Source organism: Meleagris gallopavo, chromosome 7, assembly GCF_905368555.1.
Source record: "Meleagris gallopavo chromosome 7, MGAL_WU_HG_1.1, whole genome shotgun sequence".
Taxonomy (NCBI): Eukaryota; Metazoa; Chordata; class Aves; order Galliformes; family Phasianidae; genus Meleagris; species Meleagris gallopavo.
The window spans coordinates 8,261,941-8,282,316 of record NC_139410.1 but is presented as its reverse complement, the minus strand read 5'-3'; the positions used below and the strand labels follow the sequence as shown (position 1 = coordinate 8,282,316).

General features: G+C 43.2%; 1 protein-coding gene across 4 annotated transcripts in view; it reads left to right on the top strand.

Moving 5' to 3' along the window:
- Positions 1-19,458, top strand: part of NDUFA10 (NADH:ubiquinone oxidoreductase subunit A10) — a 39,578-nt gene extending 20,120 nt beyond the window's left edge. Inside the window, exons 9-12 of one of the 4 annotated variants that reach the window (XR_014884307.1) lie at positions 6,339-6,447; positions 6,565-6,662; positions 6,749-6,875; positions 18,996-19,458. Coding sequence is in view for 3 of the 4 variants with exons in the window: in XM_085227781.1 (XP_085083907.1) it covers positions 6,339-6,447; positions 6,565-6,662; positions 13,972-14,140 (376 nt within the window). In the remaining variant the exon portion in view is untranslated. Of the gene's footprint in view, positions 1-6,338; positions 6,448-6,564; positions 6,663-6,748; positions 6,876-13,971; positions 14,156-18,995 lie in introns of those variants that run through there. The other 3 variants (XM_085227782.1, XM_085227781.1, XM_085227783.1) reach the window with 3 other exon arrangements.
- The last annotated feature ends 918 nt before the right edge of the window (positions 19,459-20,376 follow it).

Here is a 20,376-nt window from a genome sequence, read left to right as displayed (position 1 = left end):
GTCTGCCCAGGTCTCTCTTGTCCTGGTAGGTAGAACTGAACCCAGCACTCCAGGTGTGGCAGAGCAGAAGGGAAGGATCCCCTCCCTTGTCCTGCTGTCGATACTTAGCTCTGTGCACTCAGGACACAATCAGTCTTCTTTGTCTCAAGGGCACTCTGCTGGCCCCTGTACAGCTTGGTGCCCACCATGCCCATTCCTGCAGAGCTGCTCCCACCTGGGTGCCAGCAGCATGCTCTGCAAGTACTTCTTCTTGTTGTGCTTAGAATTTCAGACTTGATTGTGATACAGGCACTGGAATAGTAAGTTAAATTGATTTATTCTGTGAAAAAGAATCCTGTAAATCTCTTTTACTCGTTTGTGCTGTTACTTCAGTTGTCTCCTAATATCAGCAGTACTGTTGTGCCTTTTGTCTGGCTTTTCTATCAAGGGCTGAAGGTATATCACAGAAGAGCAGCTTTCAGTGGCATTTAAGAGAAACAAGTCAGGATTTGAGTGCCCTTTAAGCATCTCAGAAGAGTTTTCTGTATGTAGTAATTAAAAAATACACCTGGTGGATGTATCCCATAAAGCTATGGAAATCAGATTTCCTTTGAAAGGAGAAAATACTTATAAGTTACTGTTTTTCCTATAGCTTCGCACTGGTACTTGTGGAGTGTAGGAGGGAGTTAAAAGAAAGCACACAAAGAGTGCTGTATTAAGATATTGTATGAAAATTGCGCTTTGTAACTGTGGAAAAGAATAAATAGCACTGCTGAGGAGTTAATTTTTCATTGAACCCTGGGCGATGATGAGAGGGTTTCCTTTACAAGACTTGTCATTGCAGATAATAAGAAATCACTTCTTCTTTTGGCAGCGTGTGGCTATGTTACTGAGCTCTCACAATGCAACAAACCGTTAATTTAAATGTTAGTATGGTTTGAGTTTTACTGCTTCCACTTGCCTTCAGAATAACACTGGCAAGATAGTGGTTTTGTGTTCAGAAGTTTGGTGAAAGCAAAACTGTCCAGGAAATGGTGAGCAGCTTCCAACTTCTTTTAAAAATGTACACCAAGTAAGAAAGAACCTGAAAGAATCTTGCACAGGCTTTCAGATGCCTTGTGCCCATATTAATTTTTCCTGATGGAAGGAAGCTTTAATGGTGCTATGTGCCCCAGATGGGCTACAGATCACACACACCAGCACCTGCTGCCCTTTCGTGTTCCTATTAGGCTGCAGCAAGGGTTTGGCTCTGCTGCTTTGTGTTCTCTGCTACAGGGATGCTTTCACCTCTCCCACCTTCAGCTCTCACTTGACACATCTGGACAAAGGGGAATTGATGGGTATTGTGAGGATGGCTTTTTCATTGCACGTGTATAGGCCCTGGAATATGGAAACCCCTGTCAGGGCCTCTCACTTCTTTGGTAATGCAAATAGTAAGCAAGCTAATCAGACCAGGGAGCCGCACCCATATAAATCAGTTGCAAAACACATCTTTTATCTCCCTGCCTTGCCCTCAAGTCCTCTCTCCTTTGCCCTAATAGAGAGCAGTGTGATTGTGGGATTTTTTTTTTGGGTGTGTGTGTGTGTGTGTGTGTGTGCGCGCGCGCGCAAGCTGGAGGTTCTCCCAGAGAATGTTTTCCACTTCTCTCCTCCCTTCCAGCCTCTGAGTCAGAGGAACAGAAATCATTCTGCTGGCTTTTGGGAACGTCCCAGGGATTTCCCATGTTGCTGCTGCACTGCATTAAGTCTGTTTTTATCTGTGCCCTTCCTGACAAAATTGTCTGACTGCATGCGTGCATTGCCAAATAAATAATGTTTTGGAATAAGTAATATTTTGAAACAAGGAGCTGTAGGTGGTGTAGTGTCACCTGTGTTAATTTGCCAGCAGGTGAGCGAAACACTGCATTTCACTTGTCCTGTTTACAAGTCCCCAGTTAGATCTGTTATATTACTGCAGCTCCTTCAGAATTTGTTGTAGCAGAACATATTTTTAATGACTAAATCTTCAGCCACCATTACGTTCATTAAAAAGGGGTAGGTATCAACATTTCTTTTATCTTGATGAAAAGGGATCAATTTTCACCCGTAAACAATCTATCCAGGAAATAATTTGTCACTGTCATATGTTCCACTTAGTTCATTAATTACGATTGGCGTGCTACATAACCTGTGTAGTAAATTGCCTGGTATTGTGCTTGGCATTACAACAGAAATATATTTTGAAGTTGTTACTGAAGAATCTTGTACTAGCAGTAATTGGTAATTCTTAAGTTGTGTTAATGTTCCTTTAAGTACTTAAAGCTATTGCAGACCCCACTGAAGCTGGGCTTCAGTTTCTTTTGTTTGTTTTGCTCTGATGAAATGACATCTTGCAAAGAAGGGAACAAATGAGGGAAAGTAACTCTTCAGCTCTGTTTCACACCGTTAGGCACGTCCATTCTGAATACGTCCATCTGGTATCAAATAGGAGTACCTGAAGTGATTGTAAGAGGTGTTTTTATAACTCCTCTGTCACGGAGACCCAAATATCTCATAAACCATCCATCACAGAACTTCTGGCACTGCTGGGAACTGCTTCCTTAGCACCTTTTGTCCTTTATGCTTCCACTGGAACAACTCTTCTTTGTCAGTTTTCCTTTGCAGCAGCTTTCTTATAGGTTGGAAGCATTCTTACTGCACCTTCTCACCTCTTGCAGACCTGCTTTTCTTGGAAAGCTCTTTGTTTTTCTTTCCTGGCAGTGACTGTGTGTGCCTGTTGTTCACCAGGGAGTGGCAGCGGTTCACTTCAGGCACGGCATGCTGGTACTGCCTGGCCAATGAGTCTGTTAGTCTGAAGGAGGTCTGCAACACATTGCCCTGCCATTGTGAAGGTCTGGAGCGAGTGGGCAAGGACAAAGTGGCACCAAGGGAAAGGCATGATTCAGGGGGACACAACCTGTTGCTGTCCTGTGTGCCTGCTGGGTGAGAGCATCAGCAGAGGAGGTCAGTGCAGTTGCAGCTGGATGCAGGTGCCCCTCTGGCCATCTCTCCCACCCAGCCTGTGTGCCTGTAGTGTGAGTCAGGAGTGCTTCTTCTTTCCCGTGCTCTCACAAGCATGGGCAAAGCTGTGAGCACACCATGCACCTGCTGGTTCACTCCCATGTGCTGTGCCCTACCCAGTGCAGTCGAAGGTGAGGAGCCCTGGCTGGGGTAATACAGGAATGAAGAGCAGAGGAAGGAATGCCAACCCCTCACTCAAGTTGTCCCCAAGCAGTTACTGTGTCTCAGATTTGAAGCTAATATTAAGGTGTGTTCATGAGAGCCTTTTTTTCTTTCCCAGTAGCATCCATCTGCCATTTCTCAAGTTCCACATGTAAGCAGAGAACTTAGCTTGGGATGGTTTATGTTGCTGGCTTTAAGCCTTTTAGGCCAGAGAATGCTTTTAGGGATGGTTTTCTAATACTGAGTCTTGTGTTACTTGCCGTCACTTGATACCTATGTGCCAATAGGGTTCTGCCAGTGGCCTGAAAAATGTGTGTGTCCTTATTGTGAGCTGCCTTTAAAGGAAACAGCACTTCCTGCTCGTAAAAGAGGCAGGTTTGTATCTATCCTGGTTCCTCAGTGCCATAGGGTATGTAAAGTAGATGTATGTAGTGGCTTCTGGAGATCAGAGCTACCCGTTGCTATAGCATAGCTGCATGTGTGATTGCAGTGTAGCCGTGGGAAGAACTCAAGCTAATAGGATTCTGGACCATCATAATGGTGAGCTGAAATCTGGTGTTCCTGTGGTGTTAGCACTGTGCAGTCACTTGCATGCTCACGGTGACAGCTGCAATGTCATGAGTAGGTAAAGTGCACTCTGGTAGCTGTGTTACTGCATTAGTGCTTTGAGAAGATACGGTTAAGTGCCTGACAACAATAAATAGTGGTGCTTTTGTACTGGGGGAGAGAGAAAGCTCAGGGAACTTAATAGGTGCCTGTAAATGCTTCCTGCTGAGCAGTGAATTAGTTCTGGCAAGCAGATGTGGTTTTGTGGTTACAGACGTTGTTGTGGCAGGTGTCTTTGGGTGGTGCTTTTATTTAGTATGCCAAAGTATTTCTGAAGGTATAAAGCAGAGATGAACCTGGAGAAGCCATCTTTGGCAGCGTTAGCTTTGCATTTATTTTCTGTTGTACAGCATTTCCTTTGGAAACAGCAGTACCAAGAGCAAAGAATTGGTAAAAGCAGCAGGTTTTCTGTCTAGGTCACCAACTAAAATAAATTGTGCCTCGTAATTGTAAAGGGCAATTCCCATTTGGCTGAGGTTCCTGAAGGAATAGATTAGCTGCAGGCTGGTTGACTGCTGGACTTGCTTTGTTCCTGTGTCAAATTATATTTTACGTATGCCTGGACAGACTTTATCTGCATTCTCCTACAGGCTTGTCAGGTCCAGAACATCTGCTGGTGTTTGGCAGGGCACTGATTCTCGTATTTCTATAAAACATTTGTGTGGGGAGAAGGCATGGAAATGTTTATTCACCAGTAAATAAGTGGGTATTCCACAGGATGTGCTGATAAGGCTGAGCTGAGAAAGGTATTTAAAAACTGCCTGCAAGTAGTCCTCTTCAATTCTTAGCTCAGTGTCTTCTGTGCTCTCTGCGCAGTAAAAGTGCATGACATCAGTACTGATCTCTGGCACGGCTGGAGGCTGGACTGTTCCTAAGGAGTGAAGAGTTGATAGCTGAAGGGCTGCTATCTGTTCTTTTTTGTTTAGTTAACCGTGGGCCTGAGACATAGCTGATGCAAGGGTGCTCTGCTCTAAATATACCAGGACTCTAAAATAAAACCATAATCGGATTGCAGCTCTGGGCAAGCTTTTCCATCCTCAGTTATCCAAGATCTCCTGGAGTGGAAAGGATTGGAGGGAACCGTGGGAGGACCAGTGCTCACACGTCATGAGAACAGCTTTCTTTGTACTAGTGAGGAAGCAAACGAGGGCTCTTCCTCCTGGTTTTCAGCGTGTTGAATGCCATGGGGTTTGTCAGCTTTGGTTTTCTTCTTCAGCTGAATGCTCCTGCTGCTTGTTTCTGTCAGAAAGCTGTCCCTGGTAGGTGCAGTTCGACGTCTGCACTGCAAAGGGACGACTTAAATGCAACGTGAACCTCACCAGATTTGCCGTTTGACTTTTTGTGTCTTACAGTGCAGAGCCACTGTAAGATCTCCAGAGTGCTTATGGTCACAGTGTGCCATTCCACAGGCTTCAGAATAAATATGAAATGCTTCTGCTTTTGTTTGCCAGACGGTTAGAAAATACTTGACTTAATATTTGTGTAGATGCTATAATAGTTTGGTGTTGGCCCTGTAAATGGGCATTTATCCTTCTTTCTCTTCATCTCTTACTGAATTCCTGTGTTTCCTTACTGACTAGTCTGCAGCAGAATAGTTCACAGTGTCAGTATGTATTAGCTGTCTCATTTACAATTTGAAACTGTGAGGTAAGTTCCTAAACTTTGCAATTTAGGGGAAAAAATGCTAGAGGACAGTTAGTTTCATGTTACCTCGGGGCATATGTTTCATTTGTGCCTGTCAGGAAATGCAGTTTACCAGAGACTAACAACACAATTATTTGAATAGCTCTCAAATTCAGAACGCGGTCATTGCTTGCTGTAAAGGACAGCAGATGTGTTTTTCCCCAGATGCACATAGGTGGCAGTGTTGATCTGCAAATTAAGAGCAGTCTGCAGAAGGTGGCTTTCTAGCAGTTTCTCAGACACTTAAAATTTGGGATATTTGAAAGTCCTGGCTCTGGGTGCTATAGATTTTTGGGGGATCCTGCTATTTGCACCCTTTGTCACTAAGCTGTCCTACCAGTTGCTGCAGCAAACTTCCCCTGATTGCTCCCAGGTGGGATGCTGGGGGTAACGCCTGCTTCCAAACCATCTGTTTGTCTCAGTGCCCTTTAAAATGAAAACTTTAGGAAGAAAAGTACTATCTTCTCATAATCCTTGTAGGGATTCATTTGTGAAAGCAAATGGAACAGGAGAGGTAATTAAATGAAGTTACTGTAGCTTGTGGAATTCTGTAGCACCAGCAGTTTTACCTTGTTCAGGTAGGAAGGCAAAAAGAGGTGTCTAAGAGGAGGTTCCCAGGAGTGCCAGAGCATTTCCAGGGAAGGTAAAACCTTGGGGAGGAACTGGAAAAGGAGGAAGCTGGAGCAGAAACAATCTGGGGGCAAGGAGGGACAGGGCTATGCATCATATGCAGAAAAGAGGGAAAGCTGTCAGAGAACTACTGAACAGCGAAACAGTTCTTTAATATTCAGTCGAACTCAGAACTGGTTTGTTCTCTCCTGGGCAGGATCTGGACTAACAGTATTTTTCTTATCGTTGTTACTCCTCAGTGTTCAGGACAAAGATGGAGTGCTGGATCCTGTAGCTATCCCTCGGTTCATTCCAGAAATCACAATTGGAGGCGCTGAATATGATAAAATCTATTACGAATTTCGATCGGTAAGTAACCCTGGAAAGGGAGCACTTGTCCAACAGCCAAACAACAGTCCCTGCAAAACTGTGAGTGCATTCACCACTGTCCTGTGCACAGCCTGGGTGTTAATCTCATGTACACAGATGCACATTTCAAAAAGCGAGTTCTGGATTTTGCCTGGATCCCTACCTTTTTTGAAGTCTAACTTCTACATAAGAGGAGTAGTGACACAAATGGTTTGGTAAGCTGATTTTCTTTTTTGATCTTTAGATGTGGACTAAAGGATAAGTGGTTTTCCTTTGTCTTTGTTTCTCCTGCCCTGATTAGTCTCTGACCTCTGAAATCTAAAATAATCCTTTGAGTCAAACAAGAAAATTGGAAACCCATGGCGACTAAAGAAGGCTGCTTATAAAACCCTTGAGGAGGGGGTGTTTTTCTGAAGTGGGCTGAGGAGGTAGGAACATTACATTGGATCTCAAAACTGTTGTTGCTTTAAATAGTTTGTTTCTGTAAGCGGGCACACATCCAAAGCCTGTTGTGGCCCAGCACTCTCATACACCTCATGCAGGCTCCCACACAATGTTTTAATTAGCTGCTTGCCTTTCTGATTCTTCAGACAATGGCTTCCAATTGACTTAGCACTTTGTCCTATCGGTTATTGTTGTTCAGCTGGCATGGGGTCCTGCCCTACCATGCAGCATTCTCCTAAGTCTCAGGTGTTGTGAATTCTCATCAGAGAAATTGTGGCACTGATGGCAGTTAAGTAATGATGATTGGACAGACAGAAGTTGCAGGCAATGGTTCATTTTCAAGTTGTATTGAAATCTTCTATGATTGCTAGGTTTTTGTTTATTTTCCTAGAAATCACGAAAGGAAAGGAATATCTGTATTAATTGTTTCTAACCATGCAAATCATGACTTGCGCTTTGTCATTTTTCTGGTTGTGCTTGTATACAATCTCTTAATAGAATTAAAACTGTTCTGTGGGCTCATTTGGAAACTGAACTAGCAGAGTTTTCTTCTCGAATATTCATAGGGACTTCTGAAACAACTGTTAACAGAATTTGTTCCTCCTTAGTTAATTGTGCAGTGGAGAGGCTCTACGTTTGTGCTGTGCTGCCTCATTTGAGATGTATTCTTTTCACCTTGTAAGGGGGGTTGACAATAAGGGTTAAAACAGCAAAAAGCTGCTTTAACAACTGTGGTTCATCTGAGCTATCAGTTTTGTGCTTTTTAGTGTGACATTTTGAATCCCAAACTTCAGGCTCAGTCTAAGAGTTTGTGAAGTCCTTCACTCCAAGAGATGTCTACGTGTGTGCAGCACATACTTCAGAATGGCCTACTGCATGCCTTGTTGCCAGCACGCAACGTCCATCTGTGCTGATGGTGCCTTTCTTCCCATAGATGATAGGCTTTTTCGGATGAAATGTCACCTAGCAGAGGAGCTGCGAGTTGCTGAGGCTGCCTAACACACAGCTAGGACCTCAGAGCTGTGTGCTGGAAAGCAGGGGGGCTACTTTTGAAAGCCTTTTTTTTTTTTTCCTCCAGCTGTACAACAGCACATTCCTCCCTATGCTGGCATGAAACTGGGAACGTCCTGCCTCCTCAGATAGCTGCCTTCAGGGAAAAGTCACTTTCCTTGCAGCAATGGGGTGCTTAGGAGTAGGTATAAGAGTACCTGGGGAAGAAAGCTGGGATTTTGGATTGCTCTGCTCGATGCCAGTTAATTGACAGCAGGAGCCTGAGCTTTTCATTGCAAAAAACATTGCCAAAATAAAATCTCCCATCTGCAGGCGTTCTTTTAGGCCCTGATTCAGGGAAGTAGTATGGAAAGTGATAATGTCATTTGGAATAAAGAGGAGTCGTGTGATTCACAGAGCATTCTGTTAAATCCAGACAATACCGACTACTATTTTTTTATTTTTTTTTTTTCTCTTCTGGATACTTAAACTCTTGTAAGCCCTCAGGCACGGGGAACGTGCACAGTGGAAAAGATGTGAAGCATTCACCTCAGCTACTAGAAAGGTGAACACAGAGCCAGCCCCACGTGCTGTTTAACATTCTGAGAATCCAATTATTTGCGTTGAAACCTAAGAGCTGCATTTTTCCTCCAACTTTGCTTAGCAAATGAAGTTCTGAGTTTCTGCTTGCTTGCATTCAGAGGTAATACAGCACGACACCAAGCAGCACAGACAGGAGAAGCAGATGAACTGTAGACGCAAGTCTTGGCTACGAGTTTGCTGGGTCTGATGGGAGGGAATCTCAGCTCATAAAGCCTCGCCTTGCCCATGTCTGTGCACAGATGGTTGCATCTCTGCCACCACTCTTGCGTTTGAAGACACATAAAGATTTTAGGCTCACGTGACTTGTAAATAAAGGCTTAATTATGGTGTAATTACAGAACTTGAACTTTTCCTTGTGGGAAATGCATGCTTTTAAAGTTAGAGTAATGATGTTTACCAGATAAACACAATGATTTGTGTAGGGGATTTTTCTTCCTCGGCAGACCTGTAACTAGCTATACATCCTGGTCGTACAAATAGGTAACTAACTGCTGTGCTTTTCAGAGCTGCATGCACACAATTCATGCTGCCTAATAACAGTGGTTTTCAGGGATTTGCAAATTCCAGGCAGAAGCTGGGTTTTGTTCAAAATATCAATTAGTCACAAGCAACTGAGGAGGAGGAGGAAACACTTCTCAGGGAATGAGATTTGAGTACATTTTCCTTTCCTCAAAATCATGAGGTAACCACATACAGCTCTGAACACCGTAAGATTGCTTTTTATGTATATCCTCTTAATTTCTCCTGTAAATGTTCTTTTCATATGTGAGGAGGTGGCTTTCTGCCTCTTCCTCTTACTGTGGAGTCATCTGGCAGGGCTCAGACATTCTGTTCACGCATTCATAAACTTCTAAAGATGCTTTTCTGGCACAGGAAAAGTAACCTTTTAGTCAGGGTATGTAGATCAGAGATAAGCATGTTCATTCTTAAGTGAAGCAACATTATTTTAGGAACTGTCAGACTAGTAAAGGCTTGAATGCTATTTTTTTTTTTTTTTCTTTTTCCACAACTGCTGTATCTCTGCACTTTCTTCCAGCCATGCACAGTCCCACAGATAGTGCTCCCAAACTTCGTGTGCGCCATGTGAAGCTGGAGCACATAGGCAGATGTGTTTGCAGAGAAGACGAAACCAAATGATTCTGTTTAATGGAATCAGTGCACTTAAATAATGTACTTCTGTACTTCACGCTCCCAAATAGTGTTGGCAAGTCCTGCCTGAATCTCCTAGGGATGGTGAAAAGAGGATTTGTTTATGTGCATGTTCTTTGCTGTCTACATAAAAGTGCAGCTGTCTGAGCTTCATATTCAAACTGTCACCTACTTTTTTACCTCTGAAAACAAAGATGCTGAACTTTAAAATAATGGTTACGTTGGAGATTGTAGGGAAGTGATCAATGTTTCTTTTACCCAAACTTTGTATTTGAAAAGACAATGAAATAAATTAATGAGCTGCTGCTGATGGACAAGAGTTTGGAGTCGAGGGCTTGCTGGTGTTCACTTATGTATCGGAGTGGAGAATTTTTTGCTGTAACAGGAAAGTTAAGTATTTAATACCTGATCTTCTTTCTTGTGTCATCATTTCTAATTAAAGGCATGCGTGTTAGCCCACTTGCTCCAACCCTAGTTTGTGCAGTCACTTTCCTCTATTTGTCCAGTGGCTTGCCCCAGTGTTTTTAAAGAGTGATCTAAGAAATCCTGGAAGAGAACAGGGCTATTTTCAGCAGAATGCTATAAAGCACAGCTTGCATCCAACATTCTAGGGTTTTTGTTGTTTTTTTTTCCATCCTCTCTCCAGGGGGTAAGAACGTGCAGTGGGAGTACTGCATCCTCTTTCTAGCTTGCTGGGATTCTTTAAGTGCATGTGTGGGTGTGTATATTAAAAAAAATGAACAAAAGCTCGGGCACATAAACTCTCTTACCACAAGACAGGTCCGTGCACCTAGAAGTTCCTTTTGTAATAAAGCAAATCTTTTATCAGAATGTTTTTTATCTTTTGTTAGCCAGAGCGATACAACTGGAAGAAAGTCAGGGATGTGTGCCTTACCCTTGGAGCACGCAGTTTATGAAGAATTCTTTGAAGAATTTATTCCACACTCTTGAACTACCTTCAAAGATGCTTTCTATCACAATATGAGTTCCGACTCTAGCGAGTGCATGTGCATAAGGCTTGCTTAGAACAGTGTTAGTTGTAATCTTTCCATCTGAGCCATCCTTTTGCTCCTGTACGGAATTGGTGAACCCTGTGCTCCTGTCTCTTTACCCACATACTGCTTTTCCCCACCGTGCACTGCCTGTTTGCTGATCCTGGGGATCCCTTCAGCTTCCATCTGGTGATTTCTTGCCTTGATCATTCCTGTTCTCTTCCAAACCAAACTGTGCAACATCCTTTTCTATCCTGAGATAAAATGTGCACTTTCGCAGTGCTCACTGTGTGAGGAAAGCAGAGACAAAAGTATTGATTCTTCACCTATCCCCTCCATCCCTTACACATCTCACATTGTGTTTGTCTAGTCAGTGCAGCTCCATATTGTGTGAAAGCAGTGCAGTGAGCTTTATTGTGGAGATAATTCTTGTGGGGTGGTACACACCTTGGCCTTTAGCCTCAGATTTTACACAGGCTTGTTGCAGCAATTAATCACTTTACATGCGCATATACACACGCATACATGATCTGCTCTGTGTGAATAAGTAGAACTGCACAGAAGTTACGGTTTTGGTTTTGTTTTTTTTTTTACAGAGTCCTGTAGCTTTTCACAGTTTACTTAGGTAACAAGAGTTGGCTTCCATGGTAGTCTTGCCTTTGCAGAATTAAGGAGTTTAAGATATTCTTTTTTTTTTTTCCTTCTTTCTATGTTTGTAATTATATCAAACATGGATGCCATGGTAACAATCTTCTGTTTTTCCTCTCCTGCCATTTTTTTTTTCTTGTCTTGCCAAACTTTTTGTTTTTTAGGACCAAGGACTCCTGTTCCATTTCTTATTTTTATGGAGCTGTTTAACAGTTGCCAGCCCTATCTGCTTTTGGATTCAGGAGGGGATGAAAACAGGCACGCAATAAATTAGGAAAAGCTCTATTTATTTTTGCTGCTTTATCTCTGCAAAAATATTTTTAGCCATTTCTAAAATAAAGGAAGATGTTGCCTAGCTGTAGGACTACAGGAACCCGAGGAACTACTAAAAATGAAAGTTAATAAAGTTGTTTCTGAAGGTTTTTTGGGAAAGGGTGGAATAGGCACATGATCTGCTTCTGTTTCCTTCTCACTGGTCCTCTTCTGTTCTCATCAACCTTAAATATGCATAGGAAGCGTGAAAAGTTTGAATAGCCCCTCTTCTGCTTTGGAACTGTGTAGCTTCTCTTCCCTGCTTACCTTCAAAGATAGCATGGGCAACAGGCAGAGATATCCATCCCAAATATGGAGGGGAGGACTTTGAGCCCCTTAGGACTGTCAGATCTCTGGTTTTGCTTTACATGCCATGCTGTCCCAAGTACTGGATGCCTATCTAAATCAAAAAGGCAGTAACATCCACTGCTATTAAAATAATCTCTTTTAAACTTGGCACTCTGACATTGAGTCCTGTGAAAGAAAACGCTTTTTTGGGGAGCAGCACATCCTTACCCTCTGAAACCCTTCTGTCCCATGACATAACAGGAACATGGTCTCCAAGATAAACCTCTATTAAGACACTAAAAGCAATCAAACAAAAAAAACAGCACATGAAAAAATAGCTGGGAAAAAAAGATATTTTGTTGATGGAGAAATGGAGGAAGAAGTTTCAGCCAAACTGCTTCCATTCTAGTGCATCTCTGAGGGAACTTTGAAGGAAGCCCCACATCGGCCAGTTTCAGCTTGGTTTTTTGTACTGAATATCATGCTCTAAATCAGGAAATGGCTTTGGCATGTATGTACAGCAGGTGCTTGGTTCTGTTTCTTGATCTTCCTCCCATGCCTGCATTGCTCCAGCTCCTTGGGGTATCATCTCCATGGGTCTTAAAGCGTGAAGTTATGTGAATTTGAGTTGTTGAGCTGTTGTATGCCATCTTCCTTTTCTCCTGATAGCACCTTTATAGGGAGAAGCACTGCAGGGGTTTTTAATCTAGAAATGGTGATCAAAGAGCTGCTTTTACTCAGGGTCACAGAATCCCAGAATGGCTTGGGTTGGATGGGACTTACAGATCATCTAGTTCCAACCAGACTTCTGTTGGCAGTCCTGTTGTAAGGAGCTTTTTGCATTGTGCCTGCCCAATTAAAAAAATGAATCTACGGTTAGCTCAGTCTTTGTGACTCGAATTTGGTTGCTTTTTCCAGCGACGTACAGTGGACCCTGCACTATGAGGTGAGCGATTGGTGTTCTTATCATGCCCTTTCCTAAGGAAAAACAAAGTATTCTGCCAGTGTGGAGTACTGTTGCAAGTTGACACTGGAAAATGACTGCAGTAAAATATTTAGCCGTGCCCTGTTGCTTATTTATTCTTGGCTGTCTTGCAAAAGCAAAGCTAGAGTTATACATTAGATTGTTTATGGTGTTTGTAGTTGTTCAAATTGTAAGTCACAAATTCCTTTCTACGGATTGGATTCCTGCTGATACTCAGCTATGTGGTTTGAAGTGAAAATGCTTTGGCTTTAAGGAAATAAGCCTTGTCCTCCTTATCTTTCCATAGAAACTCTAATGATTTCTCTGGTTTTTGTTGTTGTTTTTTTTGTTTGTTTTGTTTTTTTGAGAGAGTTATGTGTTGGTTTTTGGTTGTTTTTAAATGAATGAATGAAGGGTAGGAACCACTGAACAATTTTACTAAATTGTGTCTGTTTTAACCTCAATCCACTAAAGATTTTGAGTGCTGTCTTACTTAGACTATAGTGAATGCTCACAGCACCAAGGAAAGGATGGTAGGAGCCAAGCTGCAGGCAAATGTCTGTCTTTTCCAGTCCTCTGGAAATCCAACTATGCACCTCATGAATGCATTCTTATAGGCAGAAGGGAAAAGAGTGGTGATTCTTTCTTGCTCGCGGAGTGTTGGAAAAGAAGACAGATTCTAAGCTTATGGATGTAGACCTTTTCAGGCTGTTGAAACTCTCCAGTGCTCTACCTGTACATGTCTGGTTTGAAATGATTTTATTTGCTGTGGCTGCAGCATATAGCAAACAGCTGGCTAAAGCTGTTTGTTGTTACTCTGCAGCATATACCACTTTATAGGGCTTTTCATCACATTTATAGCTTTGACAGGCACTTCTGTGGCAGAGTTCTTAATTTAACTGATGAGATGATCTTGTTTTCATCTTTTTACTGATGTTCTTTTAAAGTTGAGCAGTTTGATTCCTCTGAGCCGGCTCTACCTTTGCTGAGTAGAGCTTATTTCATTAGTTCCTTTCTTCATATAGTGGTTTTTATAGCATGCTTCTTGAGCTAATCCCTGCTGCCAGCTCCAGGTTCTGCAGTATATCACAGCAGACCAGAGCTTGATTCTCAGTCTCCTTCATTTTCTTGCAGTGAAAAAATCCGTTATCCAGCAGAGTCCCTGCAGGAGCTGACATTCACCTCCTCATGCTGCTGGGTCTCTCTGGAGGGATCTCTGCTCCCAGGTAGTGGAAACTACGTGGCTTTTCTTACTTTTCAAAGGAAAGATTGTTACTGTCTGCATTCTGACACTTGGTATTGAGCAGACCTGTTGGTGTGCTCTGTAGGTCTGTGCTGATGATGCCAGGAAAGGGTTGGGTGGGATTTGTCTCACCCTAAGTGCTGCTACTCTCAGTTTCCTTGGAAATGTTTGGTAGAGGTCATGCGTGATAAGAAGCGCTACTGTTGCTGTTATTAATGTGTTGATTAAGTTGTACTTTTTCTTTAGTCTTATTTAAGCTTTATTTGAAGGTAGAGAGCGTGGAGCAGTCCTGTGAATGTGCCAGCCACTTGACAGTGATGTGGCATTGCTGCAAGTTCAACTGGGAAACTTACACTTAATTTCGAGTCATGGAAAATGGAAGTCTCTTCCAAGTATTCGCTTGATCTCCCATTGAGAGACTGAATTTTTAGTGCCGTTAGTGTTCTTCAGCAATGGATCCATCTAACCATTGGCTTTGTTTATTGGCACCCGTATCTTGTACTGAAAGTAGTAGTCAAATATTCAGCTCCTCTTTCTGTTCTCACAGCTTCTGGTGAGTTTCATGGAGCTGTGTCCTGTCTCCCTTCAGTCACCTCTTTTCCAGCCATCACCTTTTCTGGCTGCCATACTGGCAGCTTTGGTGCTTGCTGCTTGTTCCCATCCCTGCCCTTGTATCGGCTCAGCAGCCAGCAGGCTAGGAGCTTCAGCTGGTGCAAAGCTAAGGATGCAGGGTAGATTCTCAGCTTAGCCAATTGCTGGCCCCAAAAGGAGCACATCCTACAGCTTCCCTGCATCTCCATGTTTGTCTCCCACCACTTCTCTTTGCAGCTGTCGGGTATGCGTTTGGCTGAAGGAACTCATTGAGTCACTGAAAATAAGCCAGCCAAAAGGAGTGCTATGCTTCTCACTGGGTGAGGGAGATGACTGGGCTTGTGGAATGATACAGCAAGCTGCAGAGAGGGTTGGGGCTGCACAGCAGAGAGGTGAGATGATGATGAGTACTATAGGATTTCTCCCTTCTCTTGATATCGAGCTGCTTGGTCCATTCAGCCACTTTGTGCATGGTCACTGATGCTTTTCCTTTGATTGTGTCAGTACGGGCTCCTTGTACACCTGAGCAAATGCTTCTTCTAGGAGGAAGTGGAGGGGAGGCAGAGCACTGCAAGAACAGGAACAACTCCCATTGCAGTGTTTCTCCAAATGCTGGCGTAGACCAGCCTTGTACCTAGTTGTGCAGCTTTACTATGGGCAGTTCTGAAAGATGTGAGCTTTGAAGGGCTCTTCCTCAAAAGTCATCTCTGTTGCTTGCACCTAAGATAGATAGCACACAGAACATAAACTCACATGATTCGACTTGCTAGGTAAAATGAAATTTGTTTATGTGCAGTTTCCTGGCTGTTTGGAAGGCCCCTCAACCTGCCCTGAAACTCAGCTGCTTTTGCCAAGGCCACTGTGAATGATGGAGTATGGATGAATACTTATTATAAAAATTGCTTTGATGTTTTGCATGTCTTTAACCAAAGGCACATGTGGAATTTGTTTTGGACAATGAATTTGAATTCTGCTGGGATTGATACTGTGTTGTTTTAATAGGGGAGGTTTCCCCAGGAATGGAACTGTAAAGCCCTGTATGTTCCCAGAGAGTTCCTGTTGCTTTAATAATCTTGTTATCTGGGAATCTCTTAGGTATCAGAGGGCCAATTATGTGCTGCCCAGAGAGGACCAGGGAGAGATGTTTTTGTGCTAGAATTAATAGACACAGGCTGGTCACAGCAGGTCTTATGCCCTGCCTAACTCACAACCGTAAATTTGTAGGGCAAGGATAGTAATCATTTATTTCCATCTCACATCTCCTCTTTGCTCAGCAGGAGTAACTCTTAACAGGACAGCATGGTTTCTTCTGATGTTTATACAAGACATTAAAGACAAGTTGAAATGAAATACCCTAGAAAAACTGATCAAGAATGACTTGTAATAGCTTGTGACAGGGCAGGGTGGTGGATGTCTTATGAAGGAAGTAGAAGTCTTCGGTTAGCTTGATGCTTTGTAGAAAGAAATCTGTTCTGACCCTAAAATAAACAAATCAAGAAAAAAAAAGATCCCTTCACCTTCCTTAAAAGAGGCTTCAGCATGGATTAAGCTGTTATCATGGCCTAAGCATAAATTTCATCAAGACAGCTCTCTTAAGCAGGATACTTCCCAGTTTCTTTGAAAGGAAAGATCACTAGGACATGCCATGGGTCCTGTTGTGGAACCAGGTTTTGTGTGGAGCTGGGTGGACAATCTGTGCTTAATTAATTGTAAAGAGTGTGGCTGATACATTATTTTGCTTATTATTTTGTTCATTTTTTATTAGTATACCTGCATCTCTTTTGTCTGTAGGATCACTCACTTTATAGCAGTTGCCCAACATAAGGTATTGATCCTGTTGCTGGGAATTGTTATACTGTGGCTCAGTTAACTAGTGCATACAGAGCCTGGATTGCGTTTATTTGGGCAGCAACTACTCTAAAATTTTGCCTTGCTTTAGCAAAACGAGTTGCTAAGAGATGGTTCTGCTGACCTGCTGGTGCAGCCTGCACTCTCCTAGCCTGCACAGAGCACGTGTGCTGCTTTGCTGTATTGGCAGGCTCTCTCTCACAGTCCTGCATGCTGTGTTGGTAATCTCTTAAAATGGCTGCTACCTAAACAGCCTCTTTCCCCAAATCTTTAAGGCTGAAGGTAGAATGGCTTGGCGGTTGAGTTTGTCATGCTGCCCATGCATGGTCTGCAAGGCTGTGTCTGTCCTCTTCCTGCCAAATCCCATGCCATGCTTTGACTGCAGGTGTGTCTGTTAGCTGACCAGCTGAGTCTCCAGGGATGGACTGTGTTCTTAAGTCTCCCATGTCCTTCCACATCCAGATTTGCTGTTCCTCAGCTCTAGGCCTGGATGCTACTCCTTGAACTCCTGCATGCCAAGAACCTGTATGGGCTACTGTCACAGAACCGTGGAATATCCTGAGTCAGAAGGGACCCATAAGGGTCACTCAGTCCAACCACAGCCCCACACAGCACCTCCCAAACCCAACCCCTCTGGCTGAGGTTGGTGCTCTGGGAGCCCTGGGAGCTGCTCCATGCCCACCACCCTCTGGGGCACAGCCTTCTCTTCACCCCCACCATACCAGGCAGAGCAGAGTGGAACAATCCTTTCCCTTGCCTGGCTGGCAGTGCTAGGCCTAATGCATCTCCATTTAGACTTGTCCCTATTACAGCTTGCTTTCCCTCCCTGGTAAGCATGCAGACCCTCCAGCTTTCCTAGCACATCTGATGTCCCAGATGCTCCAACCCATTCAGCCTTTCCTTCTGCAACATGTTTCTTGGTTTACTTGGCCTGAGCTCTTGCATAATATGTCTCCAGAGACCTGTGAAACCATCCATAATTCCTGACGTGCCATCCAACAGCACAGCTGACTCTGAGGGTCCCCAGCCCAATGCCACTGTTGTGGTTTAACCCGGCTGGTGGCTCAGCACCACACAGTCATTCGCTCACTCCCCCCCTTCACAGTGGGATGGGAGAGAGAATCAGAGGAAAAAAGATTGTAGAAAAGGTAGAACTGATGGGCTGAGATGGAAACTTTTGACTAAGATAGAGAAAAGGAAAATGGTAATTATATGAATGTATCTAACAAGTGATGCACAAGCAATTGCTCACCACCCCCAACCAATGCCCAGCTAGCCCCTGAGCAGCATAACAGAGAGAGATGAACTCTCACCCATTCAGAACTCCTTCTTCATGATGTCATATGGTATGGAATGTCCTTTTGGCCAGTTTATGTCAGCTGTACTAACTTTGCTCCCTCCCAACTCCATGGGCCCTTCACTGCAAATGGCCTTGGCTCTGTACAGCACTGCTTAGCAGGCAGCTGTAAATATCAGTGTGTAATCAACATTGCTTTTCTCCTAGAACCAAAATACAGCATCTTACCAGGCACTCTGAAGGAAACAATTCCATCCCAGCTGAAACTAAGACTCTTTATTCCATACCAATTTGAGTCCCACAGTTTCTACACGTTCTAACTAACTACCATCACCTATCTTATATGGCATCTTATGTATAGCAATGGGTAACATACTTCAGAGAAGAAGTAATGAGACTGTAGCATCAGTGTTTCCATGAGTCCTGGGCTGGGAACCAGTGGCACAGAAGGGTCAGTCATGCTAACCAGCAAGTCTGCAGCAATCAGCTCCCAGAGACCTGCAGGGTCTGTGTGGAAAAGCTGCTGCTTGAAGGTCAGTGAGGTTCAAAGGTTGCAAGTGAAGGTTGTTGTTTTGGTCCCAGGGTACCTGTGAAATTTGGGTTGGTGGGGTGTTGAGAAACTTCAGTTTTTCCAGCAAGTAGTGCTGTCTGGCTGTGCTGGTGGAGACAGGCAGAGATTGCATTCTGCTTTAGTGAAGCTAAGTTCAGCTCTTGAAGGCTAAATATGCAATTTCATTTGAATGGTTTAATTTAAATGTAGTAATTAACTCAGAATTTCATGTATGAAACTTATGCATTTAATAGTGTATCTATTTTGGCATGAGATTCTACTGACTTATACCATTCTTCTACCGTGCAGCAAGATTAGAAGGGTCATCTCTAATGAAAATGAGGAATAGCATACAGTGGTAGAAATGGGTGAATCCAGATGGAATGTGCTTTTCTGTTGGTGAGATATTGGCTTAGTTTATATATAAATGTGTTTATATACAGTATTGAAATAGTATTTTCTGTGTGTATTATCTATTTTTCTCTAAAGGAATTATTTTTTCTACAAGTCCTAATTTTGCAAAAAATGGCATATTTCTTTTTGCAGATAACACCACTCGCTTTGTAGAGAATCTAAAAACTTTGGTAAGCAGTAACAAAATGCCTGACTAAACTTTCTGTTTTCTCTAGCTTCCTGGTTGCAATTATAAGAAGGGCTACAACACTGAAGTTGGTGACAAATGGATCTGGCTGAAATGAAATCTGCCTCGCTCGGGAGCCCTAACAGTGATCAACCACAGCACTTCAGTGGAGAAGAAGCTGAGTTCAGTGTGCCTGCTCTGCATCAATTCTGTGTAGCACAAAGGAAATGCTGGATAAATCATCTTCCAGCTACAGCATAAGAGAACAGACTCCTGGAAGGCAAATGCAAATCACCTCATTCCGATTTGTTCTTCCCTACTGAATTCAGGGTGCTTTCTCTTTGAATGCTTGATAGCCTATGTGTAATAGAAAAGTGGTATTACAGGAGCAGACTTAAGATCAGTGCTGAACTTCTTCATCAAGACTGTGGCATGCTATTATACAGAATTATTGTTGTTTTCCTGAATGAAGAGAAATTAAACCTGTATCCTCCTGGTTCTCACAAAGTTAATTTCTTGCTCTGTCATGCGTGGTGTTTTATTTGCTTCATTAGAAGAGAGCACCTGCTTAAATAATGCACTCACATCATGTTCTGAAAGCATCTTACCAGACATCCATATCAAAACAACAAAGCACAGGGAAAAGTTTTTGAGAGAAGGAAGAAAGTTTTCTTGATGCGAATAGCAAAATATCTGTGCTCGAAAGTAAAACAAACAAAAACTGCAAATAATTGCCAGCAGTTGTTCTCATAGCTTCTTTCCTTGAATGGAAACCATAGATCAAAATGTTCGTGAGATATAAAAGACAGAAGTAATTATTACATTTGTAAGTCCCTGAAAATCCAAGTTCTTTCTTTTTAAATAAATGATTCATGTGGTATTAGTTAGTCACACAAATGAGGCACCTTGGCATTGGTTCAAGCATTGCTGTCCAGATTTGGTCTGCAGAAATTCTGTGTTTCCAGCAAGGGGCTGGCTGAGCACTTCAGTCACTGGATGGAAGTGCTGTCAGGCATTCTGGCCTTTGAATTAAGCAACCAGGTCTAGCCCATGGACCAAAACTAGTATGGAAAGAGCCCTTTAATGAAAGCCTTGGGGGATCAGTTAGGTGCTGAAATAAATGAACAGTGGGGTCCAAAGTCTCTCTTCTCACTGATCTCTGAATTCTCTTTCCATGTTTTATGACTTCAGTTGTGTTTCCAGTTGTGAAAGGACTGACCCCTTCGGTGCCACTGTGCCACCCTGTGCTGATGCAGCTGGTGGATCCTCAAAGAGGGGCGAGTGCTGGGATGCAGTGCCAAGTATGCGAGTGTGGAATGGTCGTCCTCGACCCCCTGAAGTTCTCTGGTCTTGAGACCTGGTCAGCAGCAGGAGCTGCTCAGCGTGGTCCTCACACTGCTGGATTGTGCTGCCAGCTGCTGCCTCCTGCT